Source organism: Pelophylax lessonae, assembly GCF_965119305.1.
Source record: "Pelophylax lessonae genome assembly, chromosome: 2".
NCBI lineage: Eukaryota > Metazoa > Chordata > Amphibia > Anura > Ranidae > Pelophylax > Pelophylax lessonae.
In genome coordinates this window covers 322189379-322212219 of record NC_138769.1, presented here as the reverse complement: position 1 = coordinate 322212219, position 22841 = coordinate 322189379, and the positions used below count along the sequence as shown (strand labels likewise).

The window sequence follows — 22841 nt, the reverse complement described above, 5'->3', positions numbered from 1 at the left end:
GAATGCAATTTGGACTGTAAAGTCAGTGGAGAGAGAAGTTTAGGAGGGGACCGGAAAAAGTAACAGGGAACTGACAGGAGTGTGGGGCTTGGTGACACACAAATGTTCAAGTAGTCAGGGAAACAGGATGATGTTGAGAGTGTCTTGAGCTATAGAGAAATTGACCATTGTGGACACTTGTTCCAGCACAGTTGTTTATGGTGGTACTTTTCTTCAATTTATGGAGGTTTGCTCTTGTAATATTTCTTCACTTCATAATTTAAAGCAAATCTTTAAAATATAAGGATGCAAGCTATGATGAGGTGGGCTAAAAGGACCTAAAGGGCCCCCCACTAAATCAGTGCAAAACAGAGTAGAGCCCTTTTAAAACAGATGTTACCCACTTGTCTGACTTCTATTGCAAATACCTAGGGCTCTGGCTTTATTCCTTATCTAATACAGGCATTGCCCACTTTTAAGTACACAATGGAACCAAAGCATGTATGTGTAGCACCCTCCTAGGTAGGTGCTAGGTAAAACATATCTGTGACACTGTTCCGCTTATCAGGGGGGTCTGATCTACTAGTTTAGCCTGTTACATGTTTCTAAGTGTGATTCACTGGGTCTGAGGGAGTGTCCCCACTGCAGCCAATGAGGGACCTTATTGGACAGTGGAGGAAACCTAGCCAGTGGCACACTCTGTTTTATGTCAGTTCCAGTGGGAGGGCATTCCTACAATGCATCCTGAGATTGCACATTAATAGGAAGAGAGCATGTGACAGGGTGTCTTTGGGCGGGAAGCCAGGTCCCAGGAGGAGGGTGACAGCTGTCTCTCCTCCTGTTGCTGAGGAAGGTAGTCCAGGCAGGCGGTCTAGGGACCAGGGGATGAGCTGTGCTTTAGAGGATCCAGTGTGTGCTGAGTGGAGCTGTGGGGCAGGATTCTTCCAGAAAACAGTATCTCGAGTACCTAAGCATCTGCCCAGGGGTCTGCCTAAGAGAGGGGACCAATCCAGGAAGGTCAAGGGGATCCAGAAGCCAGCTAACCGGAGTGTTACTGTAAAAGGGGGTGCCAAGTTGTAAAGCCCTGAAGATTAGGGGGTAAAGGGGTGCCAGGAAGGGCCCTGAAGTTGCTAAACTGTACAGTCTACTTTAGAGGACAGCTACCTCAGGAAAGGAGTGCCTTAGGAAGCTAAAGGACTCTTTCACAGTCAGAAGGCAAAGTAAATTAAGCGGCCTAGCCGTGACTAGCTCAACTCAGCATTACTCAGCATTAAACCAGCGTTAAGCAGCATTTAACCAGTGTTAAACAATATTTATCAGGTCGTCCCGGCTTATTGTGCATAGTTTAGTTTTGCTGGAGTATCCCACTCATCCCTTCTCCTATCCATCCCTTCTCCCGAACCATAAGTGACAGGGGAACCAAACTTGGGGAACACGGTAAGGGGACCCAGGACTACGAAATGGTGGATTACCTGGGCAAGTTGGCTGACCCCAAAATTAGATATGTTGTAGTCCTGGGTCCCCTCTCGGTGCTCCCTGTGTTTGGTGTCTTTGTCACTTATGGTTCGGGAGCAGTGCCGTGTCCAGCTGACCAAAATTTCCCATAGAAGCCAATGTTAAAAACCAGGAACAGTGCCATGTCAAGCTGAACAAAATTTACCATAGACACCAATGTTAAAAACCCAGTAACAGTGCTATGTCAAGCTGACTAAGATTTCCCTTAGACGCCAATGTTTCTGTACTCGCGGGTGTACGTAAAGTGAGGGTACGTACAGCAGGGTATGCCTGTAGTTGGTGGATCCATGTAAATCAGGGGTTTCAAACCTTTTGACCTTCCTGGGCCATATTAGAAGAAGAAGATTTTGTCTCGGGACACGCATAAAATACACTAACAATAAGAAGAGCTGATGAGCAGATATTTTAGTTATAATTTTGCCCTTCGTGAGCTTCAGCCTTGAAAATAGTTACTCACAAATCTAGGTGCTGCTGAAAACTGATGACACAAATAAGGCATTATTGTGAAGAATGGGAATATTTTCTTTGGAAAGTTAAAACTTATAAAAGTCTAGTACAGAAAAACTGTCAAATTTTGCTTAAGCTGCATGTGTTCGCTAAGTGTAAATGCATTTTTAAAAAAAATTCCTAAAAACATATAACATTTTTAGGTAAGTTTAGATTTTTTGTTGGACTGCATTCATAGCTGTCCTCAGCCACATGTGACCCCTAGGCCACAGGTTGGACACCACTGATGCAAATTTTTTTTCTTCTTTTTTGCCCCTAGGCTAAATGTCCATCCATAAATGTTTATTTTATATTGCATATAAGAGATCCAGGCTTCATAGCTAGAAGTTCAGTGCACGGAAATAATCCTTCGTAATTTTCCACCTTGCAAACAATGATAGTAGTTTGGGGAATTTAATCATTTAAAAATTACAAACACAAGATTGTTTAGCTATGTGTAGAATGGTTCCTTATTTTTCAAACTTTAGTATTCAAATTAAACAAAAAACACATAATTTTTTTGTGAATTATACACCAATATTACATGTTATTGTTGGTTTAAAATGTCACCCTTTTTCTTTACAGTGAGGGTGACTGGTGGGAGGCTCGATCTCTACGCACTGGAAGGACAGGATTTATTCCCAGTAACTATGTTGCTCCACTGAATTCAATACAAGCTGAAGAGTAAGTCCAATGTTGTATATGTCAAAAGTACATCATTTTAGGGTACCGGTATACTGTTTACATTTTTTACATTGTTTAACTATTTGTATGGAAAAAAGACTAGGCATTAGTCAGTAAAGCTAACCATACAGGGAGAGATATGATGTACTGGAAGGCTTTTATGACTTCAGACAATTTGTTGTTCATCCAGCATGCACAATAAATATTCAGTATGTTGTGAGCAATCTCAGCACTAGTATCTCTGAAATGGTAGGGTGGATTACTGAGTACTTTCTATTCATCTCTGTATTATTCCCAAAACAGCAGATAACACTTTTTACCTGCTGAATGTATTGTGATATGCATATTTTCCAAGGTCTGGCAACAGAAATATTTATGCTACTTAATGATTTTTGCATGAGTGCATTGCAATTGTTGCTATTGTGTTACAGTCTCAGTCCTTGTATGGCCACAATTACATTTATTGATCAGGTCTTACTGTAACCATAGGTTTAGCACTGTAATCAGTTCAGGAGATGCAAGTGGAATCAACCTCAGCTCAATCTTGTGGGTTCAAGTGACAATTCCCATGCCTGTTGATACCGGCAGGTGGCAATAGACAAGCCAGCTCAGTTGAAACAGAAATTCGCGGAGTTGGATATTTTCAATCAATTGCTATTCTTCTCCCCCAGAATGCAATGAATTTGGAGTGTCTAGATATATTTCCTTTCTTGAGCATTCTAGTTTATATGAATATCTGCATTAAATTAATATTTTGCAGATTGGATAATAAGCTCTCTTATGTTTGTTATTGTATGGATTAAAGCAACATTATGACTGGCTGCTATGAATTAAAAATTAGAGCAAGATTGTCCCTAAATGTTTGTAGCATAATTGTGGCTCAAGACAAAAAAAAAAATATGATGGGAAACTCGCTCTTTCTGCAAAGAGTCAACATCACTTCTCCCTATTTTTCTAACATTGTAGTGCATGTGAATCTATTTAAACCCATGAACAAAAATGTATTGGAGTGCAATTTAGCAGTCCTTAGACGAGGCTGAATGAGTTTTCTATTATCTGTCTTTTTCCCCCTTCATTTATACCTGGCGATCCTACCAGTAGTCCACATCTTGTTCTTGGGTGACAATGCTCACTTAACTGTATCTGTGAGTTTGAACCTCTGCTTCCATGTTGGTTGAAGCATGCCCTCATGTCTGACCACCTAATTAATAACAATAGACCTTTTTTTCCCTTCATTTATACTCGTGACCTGCTAGTAGTCAATATCCTGTTGCTCAGGTGACAATGCTCACTCACTTTACTGTATCTTTATGATTTTGAAGTTCTCCTGCTTCCATGGTGGTTGACGCATGCCCCCAAGTCTGACCACCTAATAACAACAGACATTCTTTTTTTTTCATTTATACCTTGTGATCCTGCTAGTAGTCCACATCCTGTTTTTGAGTGACAATGCTCACTCACTTTACTGTAATTCTATGAGTTGGAAGCTCTCCTGCTTCCATGGTGGTTAAAGTATGCCCCCATGTCTGACCAACTAATACCAATTGACAGCCTATGAGTGAAGTTCTAATTGCAAGGTTTTGTAAGCTTCTTTGCATACCTCTCTACTGTGCCAGATCCTGCAAGACTCCTAGGATTTTACCAAGATCCCTTCATCCTACGGGTCCAGGACATGTCCCTCTACTGTGTTGCAGCAGCTTTCAGCAAGCATTGTCTTCCTGAGTTATCTCCATCCTGATGATGTCTTGCTTTATATTGGCACTGAGGTTACTTTCAGGGCCAGCTGTGCAGGAGAAAGCAGAGTTTGTTTTTTTGGGGGTAGGTAAAGCATAGATACACTCACCTTTACAAGAAGTAAATGGGAGGGGCGTCTTACCTAATAAGTGGTCTCTGCTTGCCAGCCACCCTCACCCACCTATTGTAGATTGTAATCAACAGGAGGGGGTTATAAATACAGCACATAGGAAGAAACAAAGTTTTCTCAGGAAACAGTTCAGGCCAAAGGGGAGCTGAGTGCAACACAAATGTGAATTCCATTTTTAGCAAAAGGTATAAGGGGTGTGTTGGTAGTGGGGGCTGCAGGTAGGAGGGGGCATGCATATCACCCAATATTTTCAGATTCCCTGTGACTGTCCTGGGTTATTAACAAAATACTGGGATGCAGAGGATGTGGGAAGTTTACCACTCTGGGATGGATGCTTAAACACTTATTACTGCACCCAACTTCAGCTCCATTGCAGCTCTATTGGGTGAAGTAGTCTCCTGCCTGATATAAACACTATATTCTAGTTCCAGCATAAGAAGGCAGCTACATGGAAAAAGGTAATTAATCCACTGAACACAATAACCCCAACTGACACCAATGTCCCCTACCCTGACCTCACAAAGCACCAATGCCCCCTCCCTCTGCAGATTATCAGTGCCCACTTCTCTCTCCACAGAGCATCAGTGCCCCTCTTCTCGCTCCACAGAGTTAATGTGTCTGTCCTCCCTCCACAGAACATTAGTGCCCACCTCTCCCCCCACAGAGCATCCGTTGCCCTCCTCTCCTTTCACAGAGCTCTTGTGTCGGTACCAGTGCCCCTTCTCACCTCCCTCAAAGTACCAAGTTCTTCTTCTTCCCCACAGTGCACCATTGTCCCCCATTTCTTCCCACGGAGCGCCACTGCCCCCCCCCCCCCCATTTGGGATATTTTTTTCTCCCACTGACCACTGACCCTGAGGTTTTTTATCTCTCCCACTGACTACCGACTCCACTACCAAGGTCATGTATTTTTTCCTCCTACACTGTTTCCTTAGGCCATGCCCAATATCCAGCGCAATTTGACACTCACTTTTTTGCCACATGTTGTCTCCTTTTTAGACTGTCCCTCTTTCTCATATTCTAATGTTGGGAGCTGTGCCTATAGTTCTGCTTTTTCAGGTACAATGCATGATAGCACTCATTACTGGGGGTAATAACATTCTGTTGTGACCATTCTTCTTTATAGGTGGTATTTTGGTAAACTTGGCAGGAAAGATGCAGAAAGACAACTCCTGGGTGAAGGAAACACGCAAGGTAGCTACTTGATCAGAGAAAGTGAAACTACAAAAGGTGAGTTACAGTTCTGGTGATAGGTAGAGAAATAAGTAAGTTATGAGCAGAGAAATCCTAGTATGTCTACATCACATTTAAATAGCATGGGTATTAGAAGAATGTATTGTATTTTGAGAAATAAATTGTGTTTCCAGTGCTGCATGATACTCGGTGTGGGGGTTTTCAACATGTAAGCTCAGGCATTAAAGAGGAAGTCTAGGTATTGGTATCTTATACACTGCTCAAAAAATGAAAGGAACAAACACATAAGATCTCAAAGGGGAAAAATATCATGCTGGATATCTATAAAGATATGGACTGGGTAATGTGTTAGGAATGAAAGGATGCCACATTGTTTGATGGAAATGAAAATTATCAACCTACATAGGGCTGAATTCAAAGACACTCCAAAAATCTAAGTGAAAAAATGATGCTGCAGGCTAGTCCATTTTGCTGAAATTTCATTGCAGCAACTCAAAATGGTACTCAGTAGTTTGTATGGCCCACCATGTGCTTGTATGCATGCCTGACAATATCGGGTCATGCTCTTTTTGAGACAACAGATGGTGTCCTGGGGTATTTCCTCCCAGATCTGGTAAATAATGTTAGTGAACCCGGCTGGGGAAAGTGCTGTAATGCTGCTGGGTGTGTGATTGCATTCCATTACCTTGGAAATGCAGACACTTGGCAGCAAACGTCACTTCCGACAATGACGTCAATGCCTTATGTACACATGCCCACCCGCAGATTAATGAATCCCTATTGAAAGAAAGTGACCACGTGACCTGCTGCAGCAGAAAAACAGATATGTCAGCAATTTTTTCTACATTATACATGGAGCCCTGAATTGTTCATGTGCATCTATTTAAAAATGACTACAGATCCCAATTCCCCTCAATGCCCCTGCAAATAGACTCTACTCCAATCACTGAAATAATTACAAGTACAAGCAACTGATATTAATATTCTACACTACCATTCATCTCCCCTTGTCCACAAAAATAGCATATGAAATAAAGACAAGGTGGGAGAAAGAGATAGATGTGGTGGAGGAGTGGGAAGAAGCATTAACCAACTGCAAAACAGTGTCCCCCAAACTCTCAGACCGCTTTTCCCAACAATACATACTGCACCGTGCTTACATCACCCCTCTTAGGCTAGCGAGATACAAGGCTAGCCAGGGCACCCTATGTCCCAGGTGTGAGCGGGAGCAGGGAACATTCTTCCATCTTATATGGCAATGCCCCCAAGTTTAAGGGTTCTGGAGGCAGATAATGCAATTCCAGATTGACGAGATGGGTTCTTCTCCGACCCTGCACCCCAAACCATGTCTACTTGGGATATTCCCAGATACAGGTCTAGATAAATTCACCACGATTTTCCTTCATGAATCTTTGTTTTGTAGCTAGGAAACTTTTAGCCCAGTATTGGATGAGAAATCTACCACCCACCTTTAGCAACTGGAAAGCAGATGTCAATGCAGTGCTGCCCTACAAAAGGTTTCTTTACATACACCGGGGATGCCCTGCCAATAAGATCTGGGACAGATGGCTCCAATCCACAGAGACTAACAACTAAAATAAAACCCAGTGACGTACCATCTCATTACAATAGAGGGGTCCCCCCGTTGTCTGCTGGGATGGAGCTCCTCATACACTCAAAGGGCCGTGGGGAGGTGGGGGATTGGGTTTCAGCCTCACTCTTGAGCCTTCTGAGGCAATATTTTGCATAACTGTAAGACTTATGATACAGCACACGGTACTATGTATGTGAACCTCTGTTGCAAGCCCTGTATAATATTTCCATGTTTCACCACATGTTCTTTCACATTATTGTGCAATGCTCATTATTTCTTGTAATATTTTGAATATAAGTTACTGTTAAATTGAAAAATGACTACAGGATTAATAAGGTTTACAAGTAGAATACTAAAGGCAACGCTTTTTTTTTTCATATTTGATAAAGTAAGGGAGACTTATAACCCTGTCAGGCTCCTGATATGCAGGTGTGCCCAGACCCAGCTCTTACAGCCTCGTAGAAATATTTTTGCAGTGTGAGATTTAGCCTCGGTTCACGTTGTCGCGACATGGGATCTGACTTGTGAGACCCCAAGTCACGTGAAGGGAAATCCCATGTTAGTCAATAGGAGCTGTCTTAATTAGCACTACTGAGGTTGCTTTGAATATAGAAAAGGTTCCTGTACTACTTCAAGGCAACTTCTATCAGACTTGTGCCTCAAAGTAGTACTCAAGTTGCCAGGAAGTCTCCTGGCAAAGTTTTACCGTAGATTGCACGACTTTCAGCTTCCAGCAAAGTTAACCGAGCGTAAGACTCTGCTGCCTCTGACTGCTAGTTTTAACCACTTAAGCCCCGGAAGATTTTACCCCCTTCCTGACCAGGGCCTATTTTGCGATTCGGCACTGCGTGACTTTACCGGACAATTGCGCGGTCGTGCGACGCTGTACCTAAACAAATTCGACGTCCTTTTTTTTCCCACAAACAGAGCTTTCTTTTGGTGGTATTTGATCACCTGTGCGATTTTTCGATCATGCGCTATAAACAAAAAAAGAGCGTCAATTTTGCAAAAATAACAATATTTTTCACATTTTTTTATATGAAATTCCCCAAAAAAAATGTAAAAATCAAAATTTTTTAACATTTTAGGCCAATTTGTTTTATGCTACATATGTTTGGTAAAAAAAATAGCAAAAAACGTATTTTGATTGGTTTGCGCAAAAGTTATTGCGTTTACTAACTAAGGGAAAGATTTTTGTCATTTTTGTTGTTTTTTTTTTTAACGCGTAATGGCGGTGATCTGCGATTTTTTGCGGTACTGCGACATTGCGGCGGACAGATCGGACCCTTGACTGACATTTTTGACACTTTTGGGGTTACCAGTGACATTACTGCAGTAATCAGTGCTATACATATGCACTGTTACTGTAAAATGACACTGGCAGTGAAGGGGTTAACTTTTTTTTGAGAGGGAAGGGTTATGTGTGTCTTGTTTACATTAGCCGCCTGCCTTTCTCCTGCTCTAACGGACGATCGCGAGTGACATCGGGTCTGCCGGGCACACGCGCGGGGGGGGGGTCCGTGACAATGCCTCCGGCGGCGCGTGCTCGCTCCCTAGACCCTCACAGGCTAGCAACGTAGCCCTACGTCGCTTTGCCTGTGAGGGGCTGACCGCCGCAGTAAATAGTCGTGCAGCGGTCGGCAAGTGGTTAAGAGATTTGAAGTGAGATTTGGTGATGTCAGTACTGTGCTGCTCATTGTTGTTCACGCTAAAGGCTCTGACATGGGGAAGTAAAGTCCTGCCTCTACTAAGTAAGATGGTCACCTCAACACAGAGTCACAGTTCAAAAGGCATGGTAAATCAGCAATGGGGAAATGTCAGGTACAGTGAGACCTCATGCAATACTAGTGACTCTTCTATTGCCTTCTGTTTGCCTTTTTCACTACATCTTCAAAAGTTCAGTTCCTCTTTAAAGTTTAATTTGGTTCCATCTTTTCCCTGCACCTTATGTGCAGTATCTAAAGGAATACAAAAGTGACTTTGCCTAAAGCCTTTATTTAGATCTCGCCTTTGATTTTCCTACAAGGGTTAGAAAAATAACATCTGGTTCCTACGGCATATTCAAAATCCAGATTTTACAACTTGTTGTCAGAATGCTGCATAAAAGCATTTATTTGGACTGTGTTAGCTGCAAAAATATGTGTAATTCTTGTCGGTCACTTATGTAGTGCACACGTTCCTGCCACATAGCTGAGTTAGGAGGATAACACCTTAAGGCTTTATGTACACAGGACGTTATTAAAAGTCCCTTTGAATGCTGGAATTTTTAGGACGTTTGAAACGTCCGTTCGGTCGCGTTTGTACCCGCGTTTAGCAGCGTTTGTGTTTAGAAGCGTTCCTAGAGGTCAAAAAAATGATTCCCCTTTAAAATGGAAAAACGCGAACGCTAAATGCGGGTCATCGCGTTCAGACGCGTTCGGACACGTTCGGACGCGTTTGTGCATTTGAAACGCCGGGAAACACACGTTCGAACACAAATAATTGCGTTCTAAAAACAGTCCCTGAACGCAACTGCCTGCAAATGACTGTAAACGACCCTGTGTACATGGACAGATAAGATAAAATGTAGATGGGTTCAGGGGCTTCTGAAAAAAACGCCCAACTGCTCCTAAACGGCCATTTCCAGCGTCCCGTGTACATGGAGCCTTATTCACTTTGAAGAGTTCTGTGCTGCCTGCTTGATCATCAGACCTTGAAAGTACATGATCCCATTGCTGAGGTCCTTTTTGTGCTCTTGCATTTTTGTAACCATCTTAGATATGTCAGATCTCACAGTGCCTGAAATATGCGTAGCCAGGTGCTGGACTTTAGAAACACGGTGAGACATTATCCTCTTTACAGTCAATTTTACTTTTACTTTCTATTGTAATGCTGGATGTTCTGTTGTGCTATCCCCTATAGTCAGCAGAGGGAAAGCTATAGCCAGGAAAGCCTATGGACTTCAATGCAGAATGCTGGGGTGGGGATCGTGTGAATTGAAGTCTGTGACAACAGCCATAGAATGGGACTCATGGACCCTTTACACTACAGATCTCAGAAAACACTGAAGCAGAAGGGGAGTGGTGGAAAAGCTTGTCCCTGGATAAAGTAGCACTACTGGGTATTAGGTATTGCCTTCAGTGATTTTCTGTGATTTTGCATGCTCTGTGTATTCAACCTAGTGTGTCAGAGAGGCTGAAGTTCTTTTATTTTATATTTTTCTGGAGCTCAAAGTGTGATTGACTAAAGCTGGCCATAAACATATCTGTTCTTTTTGATCAGACTGCAGAATAAAAGGATTGGAATTCGCTGAAACCAGTCGAATTTCAATCCATCTATTGTCAGCTTTATTAAATTAGCATTATAAGTTAGAAAGATTTAAAAATACATGCTTAGACTGTCCATTCTACAAAGCAACTGAAACTGTGGTTGATTTTTGCATAATAGCACCCCTTTGGTTTTAAGGATCCCAGGGTACTTTAAAGAGATTCCAGAGGACAAGGACTCTTCCAGGTTACTCTTTACGTTTAGAGGGAAAGAGATTTCATCTCCAAATATGGAAAGGTTTCTTCACAGTAAGAGCTGTGAAAATGTGGAATAGACTCCCCCAAGAGCTGGTTCTGTCCAGCTCAGTCGCTTGCTTTTCTTTCCTAAATGTACATAATATAACTGGATACTAATATTTATAGGTGAAGTTAATCCAGGGAGTATCCGATTGCCTCTTGGGGGATCAGGAAGGACATTTCACAAGTTAAAAAACTGAAAGGTTAAGAAAAAAAAAGGGTTTTCTTTGTTTCTGTTATAAAAATGTGTTTTCTCCTTCACTGACGGGCACTGATGAGGCTGCACTGACAGGCACTGATGAGGCGGCATTGATGGTCACATGACTAGGTGGCATTGATAAGGTGGCACTGATGGGCACTGATAAGGAGGCACTAATGTGCAGCACTAATAGGTGGCACTGATATGCAGCACTGATGGCCACTGATAGGCAGCATTGATGGGCACTGTCAGGAGGCACTGATATGCAGCACTGATGGGCACTGATAGGCAGCACTGATATGCAGCACTGATAGGCGGGACTGATGTGCAGCACTGATAGGTGGCACTGATGGGCACTAATAGGTGGCACTGATAGGTGGCACTGATAGGCAGCAATGATAGGCACTGATAGGCGGCAATGAAGGGCACTGATAGGTGGCACTGACGGGCACTAACAGTTGGCACTGATGAGGAGGCACTGACAGACATTACTGATGGACACTGATTGTCATTCATGGTGGGCATCAACAGGCATTACTGATGGGCCCTGATTGGCATTTTTGATGGGCACTGATTGGCATCTGATGGGCACTGATTGGCATCTGATGGGCACTGATTGACATCAGTGATGGGCTCTTCTGACGGGGGCTGCCCTGATAATCAATGCGCTGATTATTAGTGCAGACCCCCACCTCCTGTCAGGAGAGCCACCAATTGGCTCTCCTCTGCCCGCCCCTTGTCAGCGCAAACTGAGGAAAGCCAAATACCTGTGTTCTGCCAAAAACTCAAACTCCAACTCGCCAAAATCTTCAACCACATCACTTACGGTCAGGGCTGGTGCAAGGATTTTTGCCACCCTGGGCAAAATAAAAATTGCCACCCCCTGGAAAACATATTAGTTTTCCTGGCACTGTAGGACCATGTAGTGCCCCTCTCCCATCCCACCCCCCATCCCAAGTTGCTGAAGGGGTTAAGAACCCTTCAGCGACTTACCTTGGCGCAGGGTTAGGCTCCACCTACTCTCCTCTCCCGCCGACATAAGCCGGCGGGGACACCTAATGCGCATGCGTGGCAATGGCCGCGCACGTGCATTAGACCTCCCCATAGGAAAGCATTATTCAATGCTTTCCTATGGGGATTTCAGCGACGCTGGAGGTCCTCATCCTGATTCCGGGTGCAGGATGCCGGAGCCCCCTGCTAAGTTGCACCCTAGGCGGCTGCCTAGGTCACCTTACAGGTAGCGCTGGCCCTGCTTCCGGTTACTCTACAGCAGCAATTATTGGAGATTTGACGAGTTGCTGTTTTCATGGACCACCGACAGCCTGTACACTACGGTACACGCTATATTGACTGAACATTGTTAGTAACACCCGCTACTAACCGACAACATGGCCGCCTCCAGGGCGGCTACAACTTTGTTCCTTCTTACCTGGTGTTCTGTGCAAAGAGGCAAATGTTTGTGTACGGGAGTGTACAGGCTTCCAGTGGTCTGTGAAAACAGCAACACATTGAAATATCCAATAATTCCTGCTTTAGACTCACCGGAAGTGAAGTGGTTGGAGATTTTGGTGAGTTAGAGTTTTGGGCAGAAAACCAGCACTTCCTGGTTACCGCTGTGATCAGCTGTGATTGGTCACAGCTGATCACATGGGAAAAAGCCTACATCATAGGCTCTTTACCAAGATCAGAGATGCAGTGTGTCAAAGCAACACACTGCATCACCGATTGCCGATCTGCTACAATGACGTCCAGTCAGGATAACTGAGCCGCCTTACTGACGTCATTCTGCAATATGCCGGTAGGGAAGTGGTTAAAACAATAGTTGACATGTGCTGCTAGTAATGTTTTTCTGCAGGAAATCACTGTGGTCGCATGGATCCATAAACAACATAAGAACATTTTTTTAGGAGGGGATTTTGCTGAATATACTGTGTTATAGCTCGTTATACAGGAAGTATTTGGCCGGGCAGACGTGCAGCAGACTTTTCAGCTTTCTTCTTTTTGGATGGGTCATGGTCTTCCAAATTGCCTTCAGGAGAGGATTGTAGAGATAGCTTCTAAGAATCCGAAGCTTTGATGTGCAGAAGGGACACCACACATACGCCCCCCATGCCAATTATTTTTAAATGAAAAATCACAGTATTGAAATTCCTCTGTGATCTGAGGTTTGCAGCCTTGGAAGTCATTGAGAAATGCTCTGATCCTGTCAGCCATGCAGTGTTTTTTTTTGGGAGAAGATCTTCTTATCTGACAGGATCGCAGGAATGAAATCCTAGGCATAAAAAGCTTTTGACCCGAACTAAAGTGAGCATACTGTGGCATTCAAAGAAAAGGGACTTCCACAGGTATATAACAGCCCTGGCTGGCGATATAGTGAGATTCAAAGAGCTTTAAGGAATGGTACTATTAAAACCTGGCTAAACCTACTTTTCTCTAAACAAACAATAATATCATTATTTAAAGTGCTGTAATTCTGTATGTTGACTGAAGCTCTAGCTTTCCTTTTGGTGTGTGTTATGTTTTAAACATATTTAGCTTATTTGGTAGACTGCAAATTGATTGCAGAAACAGATTTTTTATTAACCGTAGAGGCTTAATGGTCTGCAGAGATGTGTCTGCTCTGCAGAATGGTGATGTTTAAGAATGCAGGCAGATATGAAAGGCCTGAACCTCAGAAGCTCTACCACATAGCACAGCCCTGTATGACAGGGCAGGAAAACTGATTTTTCTCTGCTATAGTTTGGGTACATTTACAAGGCTTGTCCCTATTATGACTAGACAGTAAAAGGAGAAGCAAAGCTCTGATGAGCTCATCTCTCTCATTATTCACCTTTCTCTAATCATCATTTTTCCTGTTAGCACATCATGACTGATTGTCTTCTAGTACTGCTTCTTCCTTTCCTGGTCTAAGCTCTGCTATACAGGGGATTGCAAAAAGCTCATACCAAGTTGAGTTCAAGAATTTACACTTTTTTATTCTTTTTATTTAGTGGTATAACTTCTTCACAGAACATATTGTCAATACAAAATAAAATACCATCTGTGCCATGCCTGTACCATCTCCTGTGCCATGCCCACATCCCTGCATCTCCTGTATCATGTCCGCAGCCCCTGCACCATGCCCGCAGCCCCTGATTTGGGTCTTGTGGTGGTCCAGTTGGGTCAAGTAGCTGCTGTATTTTCCACCCTAGGCTTATACTCGAGTCAATAAGTTTTCCCAGTTTTTTGTGGTAAAATAAGGTGCCTTGGCTTATATTCCGGTTGGCTTATACTCGAGTATATACTATATATACTATCAGTTTGTGGGTACATCCTACCAAAGATAAGACCACTCCAGGTAGTTACCAGGTAGAGTGTAAACTAAAGCCAAAAATATTCAGGCAGCCCAGGTACCGAGGATATGAAGGTCTAGGGACCCTCTTGAGGAGGTTATGTAATCACCCACGCAGCAATGGGTAGGAGTCCCTTTCATCTCTTAGAACAATTAGGCCTCATGCACACTGGACGTTATCAAAAAGCCAGTAGAAAGCTGTAGCTGTAGAAGTTTTTCAGCTTTTTTGCAGTAGCGTTTTTCAGTGTTTGTTTTAGATTTTTTTCAGCTGTAGCTTTTTTTTTTTTAGCAAAACTATACTCCCACAAAAGCTTATGGCTCAAAAAAAGTTAATAAACGCATAATAGCCACAGTTTTTGGGGGTTTTCAGCATTTTTAAGCTTTTATCAGAGTTAGAGTGTTTTACAGCTGAAAAACGCCTCCTTAAAGAGGAAGTAAACCCTCCTCAGGAAGTTGTACCTATAGGTAAGCCTATATTAAGGCTTACCTATAGGTACTGTAAATATCTCCTAAACATGCACCGTTTAGGAGATATTTACCTTTAATGCAGCCAGTGACGTCACTGGCGCATGCGCTCTGAAGGAACGGCAGATCGTGCCGTTCCTTCAGAGCCCCGTGCCGTGACCGTCGGCTCCCGCGCGCGTGCGCGGGAGTGACGTCACCGCGGCTCCGGCCAATCAGATGGCCGGATGCCGCGATCCCGGAAGACGGGCGACTATACATGTCGCCCGTCATACAGGTAAGCGGACGGCACGGCGGGGGCTCGTTCTAAGGTAAGTATTTCATAATGAGCTAGTATGCGATGCATACTAGCTCATTATGGGTTTCTCTTTCAGGATTTAAAGAAGAGAAAAAAAAAAAATCTCGGTGTACAACCTCTTTAACCACTTCAATGCCGAGTCATTGTAAAATGACGTCGGCAACATGGCTTAGCGATCCGGTCCGCCGTCATATGACGGCGCCCGGATCTCCCCGCTACTGCGTGCCCCCGGGGCGCGCAGCGCGGCGATCGGGGGTGAGGCTCTTTCCTCGGACTGAGCCCAACCCCGATCAAGGTAAACAGCCAATAAAATTGGCTTTTTACCACGTGATCGGCTGTGTCAATCACAGCCGATCACATGAGCGGCTCCAGCGCGAGCCGCTCGTTCCTTTCTTAATGCGCGCCCCCCGGGGGACAGAGCCCATCCCCGATCTAGGAAAAGAGCCAATGAAATTGGCTCTTTACCACGTGACCGGCTGTGTCCAATCACAGCCGGTCACAAATGTCATCAGAGAACACGGTAACTAGCTGTCACTGTGTTCTCCTCCTCACACACTGATCCTGTGTGAGGAGGAGATTGTGGTAACAGCTAGTTACCAAGTACAGTGCACCCCAACCACACTGATTGCCCCCCCCCCCCCAATAAAAAGCACCTGTCACTAGCCCATCAAAGTACCCGAGTACCTGTCACCAGCCCATCAGGTACTCTGATGACAGGTACTCGGGTACTCTGATGGGCTGGTGATGGGTACTCGGGTACTCTGATGGGCTGATGACAGGTACTCTGATGGGCTGGTGACAGGTACTCGGGTACTCTGATGGGCTGATGACAGGTACTTTGATGGGCTGGTGACAGGTACTCGGGTACTCTGATAATGGGTACTCGGGTACTCTGATGACAGGTACTCGGGTACTCTGATGACAGGTACTCGGGTACTCTGATGACAGGTACTCAGGTACTCTGATGACAGGTACTCGGGTACTCGGGTACTCTGATGACGGGTACTCGGGTACTCTGATGACGGGTACTCGGGTACTCTGATGACAGGTACTCAGGTACTCTGATGACAGGTACTCGCGTACTCTGATGACGGGTACTCGGGTACTCTGATGACGGGTACTCGGGTACTCGGATGACGGGTACTTGGGTACTCTGATGACGGGTACTCAGGTACTCTGATGACGGGTACTCAGGTACTCTGATGACGGGTACTTGGGTACTCTGATGATGGGTACTCGGGTACTCTGATGACAGGTACTCGGGTACTCTGATGACGGGTACTCGGGTACTCTGATGACGGGTACTCGGGCACTCTGATGACAGGTATTCTGGTACTCTGATGACAGGTACTCGGGTACTCTGATGACAGGTACTCGGGTACTCTGATGACAGGTACTCTGGTACTTTTGAGTACCCGTCACCGGAGTACCCGAGTACCCGTCATCGGAGTACCCGAGTACCTGTCACCTACCCATCAGAGTACCCGAGTACCTGTCACCTACCCATCAGAGTACCCGAGTACCTTCCACCTGCTCATCAGTGTACCTGACACCTGAAGTACCCGAGTACTTGCCACCTGCTCATCAGTACCCATCACTACTCATCAGTACTCATCAGTACCTATCAGTATCAGTACTGATCATCCGTACCCATCAGTACAGTATCAGTATCACCTATCAGTATCAGTACTACTCATCAGTACCTATCACCTGCCTGTCACCTGCCCAGCAAAGTACCCGAGTACCTGTCACCCTTCATACAGCCACCATGTCTAAGTCCAAAAAGGTTTATATACGTCCTCCGTTTAAACCTAAATACCGGTGTTATGGCAGCAGATAGCTGCCATAACCCTGGTATTTTTTTAAACGGCGGACAGTTGGCTTTCCGATAAGGGTGGTCCCAGCGGCGGATTTGCAGCGGGATCACCCTTCCGGGGTGGCGGAAGAGGTGCCCCCCCTCCCGCCGCATTCTGGTCCTTTTCCCTGCTTACCGGACCCGCCGGCAGCGGGGAAAACGATCCGGTCCCAGATCCTCACGGACAGGATGTCGAGTGAGGGCAAGCTTGCCCTCACTCGACTCTATGGTCTTGGATGACCGGAGCTACGGCAACCAGTTTAAAGGTCCCTTTTTTTTTTTTCATTTTATTTAATTTTTTTTTTTTTTTCTATCTTTTAGTGTACTTGTGAGATCTGAGGACTTTTTGACCCCAGATCTCACAAAAAAGAGGTCCTGTCGTGCCTTTTTCTATTACAAGTAATGTTTTCATTTCTTGTAATGGAAATAAAAATGATCAATTTTTTTAAAAAAAAAACAGTGTAAAAATAAAAAATAATTAATAAAATAAATAGTAAAAAAAAAATTAAAGCGCCCTGTCCCCGCGAGCTCGCGCACAGAAGCGAACGCATACGGAAACCCCGCCCACATATGTAAACAGTGTTCAAACTACACATGTGAGGTATCTTCGTGATCGTTAGAGCAAGAGCAATAATTTGTGCCCTAGACCTTCTCTGTAACTCTAAGATAGCAACCTGTAGAAATTTTTAAAGTGTCGCCTATGGGGATTTTTAAGTACCAAAGTTTGTCACCATTCTGTGAGCATGCGCAATTTTGAAGCATGACATGTTGGGTATCTATTTACTCGGCGTAACATTATCTTTCACATTATGGAAAACAATTGGGCTAACTTTACTGGTTTCTTATTTTTTAATTAAAAAAAGTGAATTTTTTCCCCAAAAATTGCGTTTGGAAGACCGCTGCGCAAATACGGTGTGATAAAAAATATTGCAATAATCTCCATTTTATTCTCTAGGGTCTCTGCTAAAAAAAAATAGATAATTTTTTGGGGTTCTAAGTAGTTTTCTAGCAAAAACAACTGATTTTAGCTTGTAAACACCAAATGTCAAAAATAGGCCTAGGCAAGTGGCTAGGATGCATGATGGTGCGCCTTGGATGTTGGGCCCCTCTATATGGCTAGGCTGTGAAAAAGTCTCACACATGTGGTATTGCCATACTCAGGAGGAGTGGCAGAATGTATTTTGGGGTGTCATTTTTGCTATGTACATGCTATGTGTTAGGAATATCCTATAAATTGACAACTTTGTATAAAAAAAAAAAGTTTTTATTTTTTTCCCACATTTTCCAAAAACTTGTGGAAAAAAATGACATGTTCAAAGGACCCATAATGCCTCATAGAATATACGTTGGAGTGTTTGCTTTCCAAAATGGGGTCATTTTGTGGACTTTTCCATTGTATTTGTGCTCTAGGGCCTTGAAAAGTGTGATAGGTAGTAAGAAAGTTTTATGTGTATTTATGCTCCTAAAACGCCTTATGGTGCTACTTGGACGTGGAGTCTCTTTTTGTGGCCAGGCTGTGTAAAAGTTTCACACATGTGGTATCACCATACTCAGAAGGAGTAGCAGAATGAATTTTGGGGTGTCATTTTTGCTGTGTACATGCTATGTGTTAGAAATAGCTTATAAATTGACAACGTTTTGGGAAAAAAAAGAAAAAAAAAATTTTCTTCATTTTCCCAAGAATTGTGGGAAAAAATTATAACTTCAAAAAACTCACAATGCCTCTTACTAAATACCTTGGACTGTCTACTTTACAAAAAGGGGTCATTTGGGGGGTATTTGTACTGTCCTGACATTTCAGGGCCTCAAGAAAGGAGATAGGCCATCAGTACATCTGGTGTGATCAATTTTCAGTAATTGGTACCATAGCTTCTAGACTCAATAACTTTCACACAGACTAAATAATATACACTAATTTGGGTTAATTTTACCAGAGATATGTAGCAGTATAAATTTTGGCCCAAATGTATGAAGAAAAATTAATGTTTTGCAAAATTTTATAATAGAAACTAAAAAAAAGTGTTTTTTTTGCAAAATTTTTGCCCTTTTTTTGCTTATATCACAAAAAAAAAAACCCCAGTTGTGATCAAATACCACCAAAAGAAAGCTCTATTTGTGTGAAAAAAATGATAAAAATTTTGTTTGGTTACAGTGTAGCATGACTGAGCAATTGTCATTCAAAGTGTGAGAGTGCTGAAAGCTGAAAATTGGTCTGGGCAGGAAGGGGGTCTAACTGCTCTGTATGGAAGCGGTTAAACCCACTAGTTCTGGGGGGTTTTTCCAGCCGGAAAACACCCCTCCCAAAAACTGCTGATAACAGCCTATGTATGAATGGACACGTAGGATAACATGCTGGGGAGTTTACTGGCTGCAGAAAAAAATGTCTGATGCCAAAAACAGCAGCTGTAAAATCGTCCAGTGTGCAATAGCCCTTATGCCCCGTACACACGTGCAGATTATCTGCAGACTTTTGTCTTCAGATTTACCTTTTCTATGTAGTGCAAGGGCCTGCCGGATTGCATACAAATTGAAAGTGTTTAGGTTTGACCTCATATTATATGGTTTTGGTAAGTCTGCAGACAAATGGCTTCAGATAATCTGCACGTGTGTATGGGGCATAAGGCCTCATGCACACTGGACGTTATCAAAACGTCAATTGAAAGCTGTAGCTGTAGAAGGAGTTTTTCAACTTTTTTGCAGTAGCGTTTTTCAGCATATTTTAGCTTTTTTCTAGCAAAACTATACTCCCACAAAAATTTAGGGCTCAAAAACATTGATAAACGCAGAATAGCCTAGTTTTTTAGCCATAAGGCCTCATGCACACTGGACGTTATCAAAAAGCCAGTAGAAAGCTGTAGCTGTAGAAGTGTTTCAGCTTTTTTGCAGTAGCGTTTTTCAGTGTTTGTTTTAGATTTTTTCAGCTGTAGCTTTTTTTTTTAGCAAAACTATACTCCCACAAAAGCTTATGGCTCAAAAAAGGTTAATAAATGCATAATAGCCACAGTTTTTGGTGTTTTTCAGCTTTTTTAAGCTTTTATCAGAGTTAGAGTGTTTTTACAGCTGAAAAACGCCTCTTAAAACCCACTAGTTCTAGGATTTCTTTCCAGCCAGAAAATGCCCCTGCCAAAAACTGCTGATAACAGTCTATGTGTACATGGACACATAGGATAACATGCTGGGGAGTTTACTGGCTGCAGAAAAAAAAGTCTGACGCCAAAAACAGCCGCTGTAAAAACTTCTAGTGTGCATGAAGCCTTATTAGGACATGGGGGAAGTCTGATGGAGGTGTCCCACTAGGGTCGATACATACCATATTTTTGTAAATTAAAATGAAAGAGGGGAAGACCGAAATAGAAAAAGAAAAGAAAAAAAAGGGGGAGGGTTAGGAAGGGGAAGGTAAGGAAAAAAGGGGGGAGGTTATATGGGAGAAAAAGTTCCACCCAGGGAGTGAGGAACTGTTTACATCATGCAATATGAGCACAAGGCATAGAGCCGAAACTTTGTATAGTGGAGGTATTCATCTGAGAAGCTGAAAAAGGTCCCAGTAAAACCACCTGGTCTTACGCTCCTTGGATTTATCCCGAATGGTAGCAGTCAGGTCTTCTATTCGTTCAATATCATTAACCCTTGCGAACCATTTGGCTGCCATAGGGGCAGACCTAAGTTTCCACTGGCTCGGTATGTATTTACACTTCTTGCTTAAAAAATAATACAATTATTGATGTATTATTGAGTACAAATCTGCATTAATTTGTGTATTTTATATCTGTCAGGAAACTGAGTTTTTTATATTTTCTCCTACTTTGCTTTTCACTCATTACTTGTCATTTTTGTATTTCTGCTCTAGGAGCTTTCTCTCTCTCTATCCGTGATTGGGATAATATAAAAGGACATCATGTTAAGCATTACAAGATCCGCAAAATTGACAATGGAGGGTATTACATTACAACACGGGTCCAGTTTGATACTGTGCAGGAACTTGTGCAATATTATAAAGGTATGTTGAATTGTAAGCAGGACTGGGCTAACAGAGAGCAAGGGAATGCCCCTGTCTTAGATGCACCAGTAAGGGGAGCACAACCAAAGGCAGATATTGGCAGAATGGGCAGCTGTCTGGAGATCTAGATTCCGGGAGGAAACATTGGGATGCTAAAAAAGATATGTACTTCACTACCCTTCATAGTAAGAGAATTTCAGCCTAAACCCCCACAAAAACACCCACCTCACCCTATTACTGGGGGGGGTATATACAATGTATGTATAAGCCCTTAGGATTGTATGTGCATGTGTGTGCCAGAAATTGGCACTCAAAAACAATGTATAATATTATATATTATTATATATATATATATACAGTATATATTAAAATTATATTAAATATATATTTAATTATTATATTATAATTATAAATAGTATATTATAATAATATATATAATAATATATATAATATAATATATATAATAATATATAATAATTATTATATTATATTTATTATATATATATTGTACACACATCAGGCACAGGGCTGTATGCATATGTATAAACCTTATAGGATCTATATGTGTGTGTGCATGCCATAGGATGGCATCCAAATTAAGTATTAGGGGCCACTATTGGTGCTGTATATAATACACATGCACACCAGGTCCGGGGCTATATGTATAAAATTGTAAGTCAGCACTACACAGAATTCTTTCTGTCCAGAAGTATATCATGTGATTAGCTGTTTAATCCCAGTTTTTCCATGTTGTGCAGAGCCATTGACATCCTCATACCAAACCAAGTCACTTTTCATGGAAAATCACTTTACAGATTCATATTTTTGAGTAACCCATAAACATTTAGGTCTGGCAAACTATGGTTGAATATTGTTTTTATTGGTTTAAGTATAACTCAACTCATGAAAGTGTAAAGATTTAACAATATATCCAAATCATCAATTCGATTTTAAAAATAGCACCACTTGTATTGAACTGTATTGTAAATTGTGCTGTCCCCCTTTTAATGTAAAGTGCTGCGTAAACTGTTGGCGCTATATAAATCCTGTATAATAATAATAATACATAACTAAGGCTATGGTGACATCATGTGGTAACATTTGGTATTGCTAGTCTATGATTTTTCCATCTTAGTCTTATTTAAAATGTACTCGTTTGTTCTCAAGAAAGAACAAAATTAATCTAAAAGATAATTTAATTGACCTAATCATAACATGGAAATGTGTCTTTTTTCATTAGAATACAAAATATAATTTATTTTTCTAGCCATAACATAAAAATGTGTCTTTTTTTAATTAGAATACAATGATGGTCTGTGCCAATTATTAAAAAAGGCTTGTGTCAATCTAAAGCCCCAAACTTTGGGTCTATCAAAAGATGCTTGGGAAATATCAAGAGACTCTATCACCCTAGACAAAAAATTGGGACAGGGCTGTTTTGGAGACGTCTGGAAGGGTAAGAACCTCTAAGATATTTTGATGTGTTTACAAAGCTAACTATAAAAACAATGTTCAGATTTGATATCTGCCAGTACAGATTTCTTTAGCTTGAGTATCAAGGTTTATGGAAATATTTATGTGCAGGCCCATTCAGAGTGAAGTAAAAGGGCCACTTCACTGCCCCCATTTTCAAGGAGCATATACTTAGCTTTCCTATGCTCATCAGGCACATTCAGAGGTTTATGGAAGTATCTAAGTGAAGGCCCACTCAGAGTGAATAAAAGGGCCAATTAACTCCCCCCATTTCCAAGGACCATATACTTAGCTTTCCTATGCTCATCCGCCACTCCATTTAGCCACAGAAGCAAAGATAATTACATGGGTATGGGGGAGCTTGTGGC

General features: G+C 42.4%; 1 protein-coding gene across 2 annotated transcripts in view; it reads left to right on the top strand.

Moving 5' to 3' along the window:
• Positions 1-22841, top strand: part of FGR (FGR proto-oncogene, Src family tyrosine kinase) — a 176981-nt gene that overhangs the window by 124972 nt on the left and 29168 nt on the right. For both annotated transcript variants that reach the window (XM_082245823.1, XM_082245824.1), the window contains exons 5-8: positions 2566-2664; positions 5655-5758; positions 20851-21000; positions 22301-22456. In XM_082245823.1, the coding sequence (XP_082101949.1) occupies positions 2566-2664; positions 5655-5758; positions 20851-21000; positions 22301-22456 (509 nt within the window). The remainder of the gene's footprint in view (positions 1-2565; positions 2665-5654; positions 5759-20850; positions 21001-22300; positions 22457-22841) is intronic.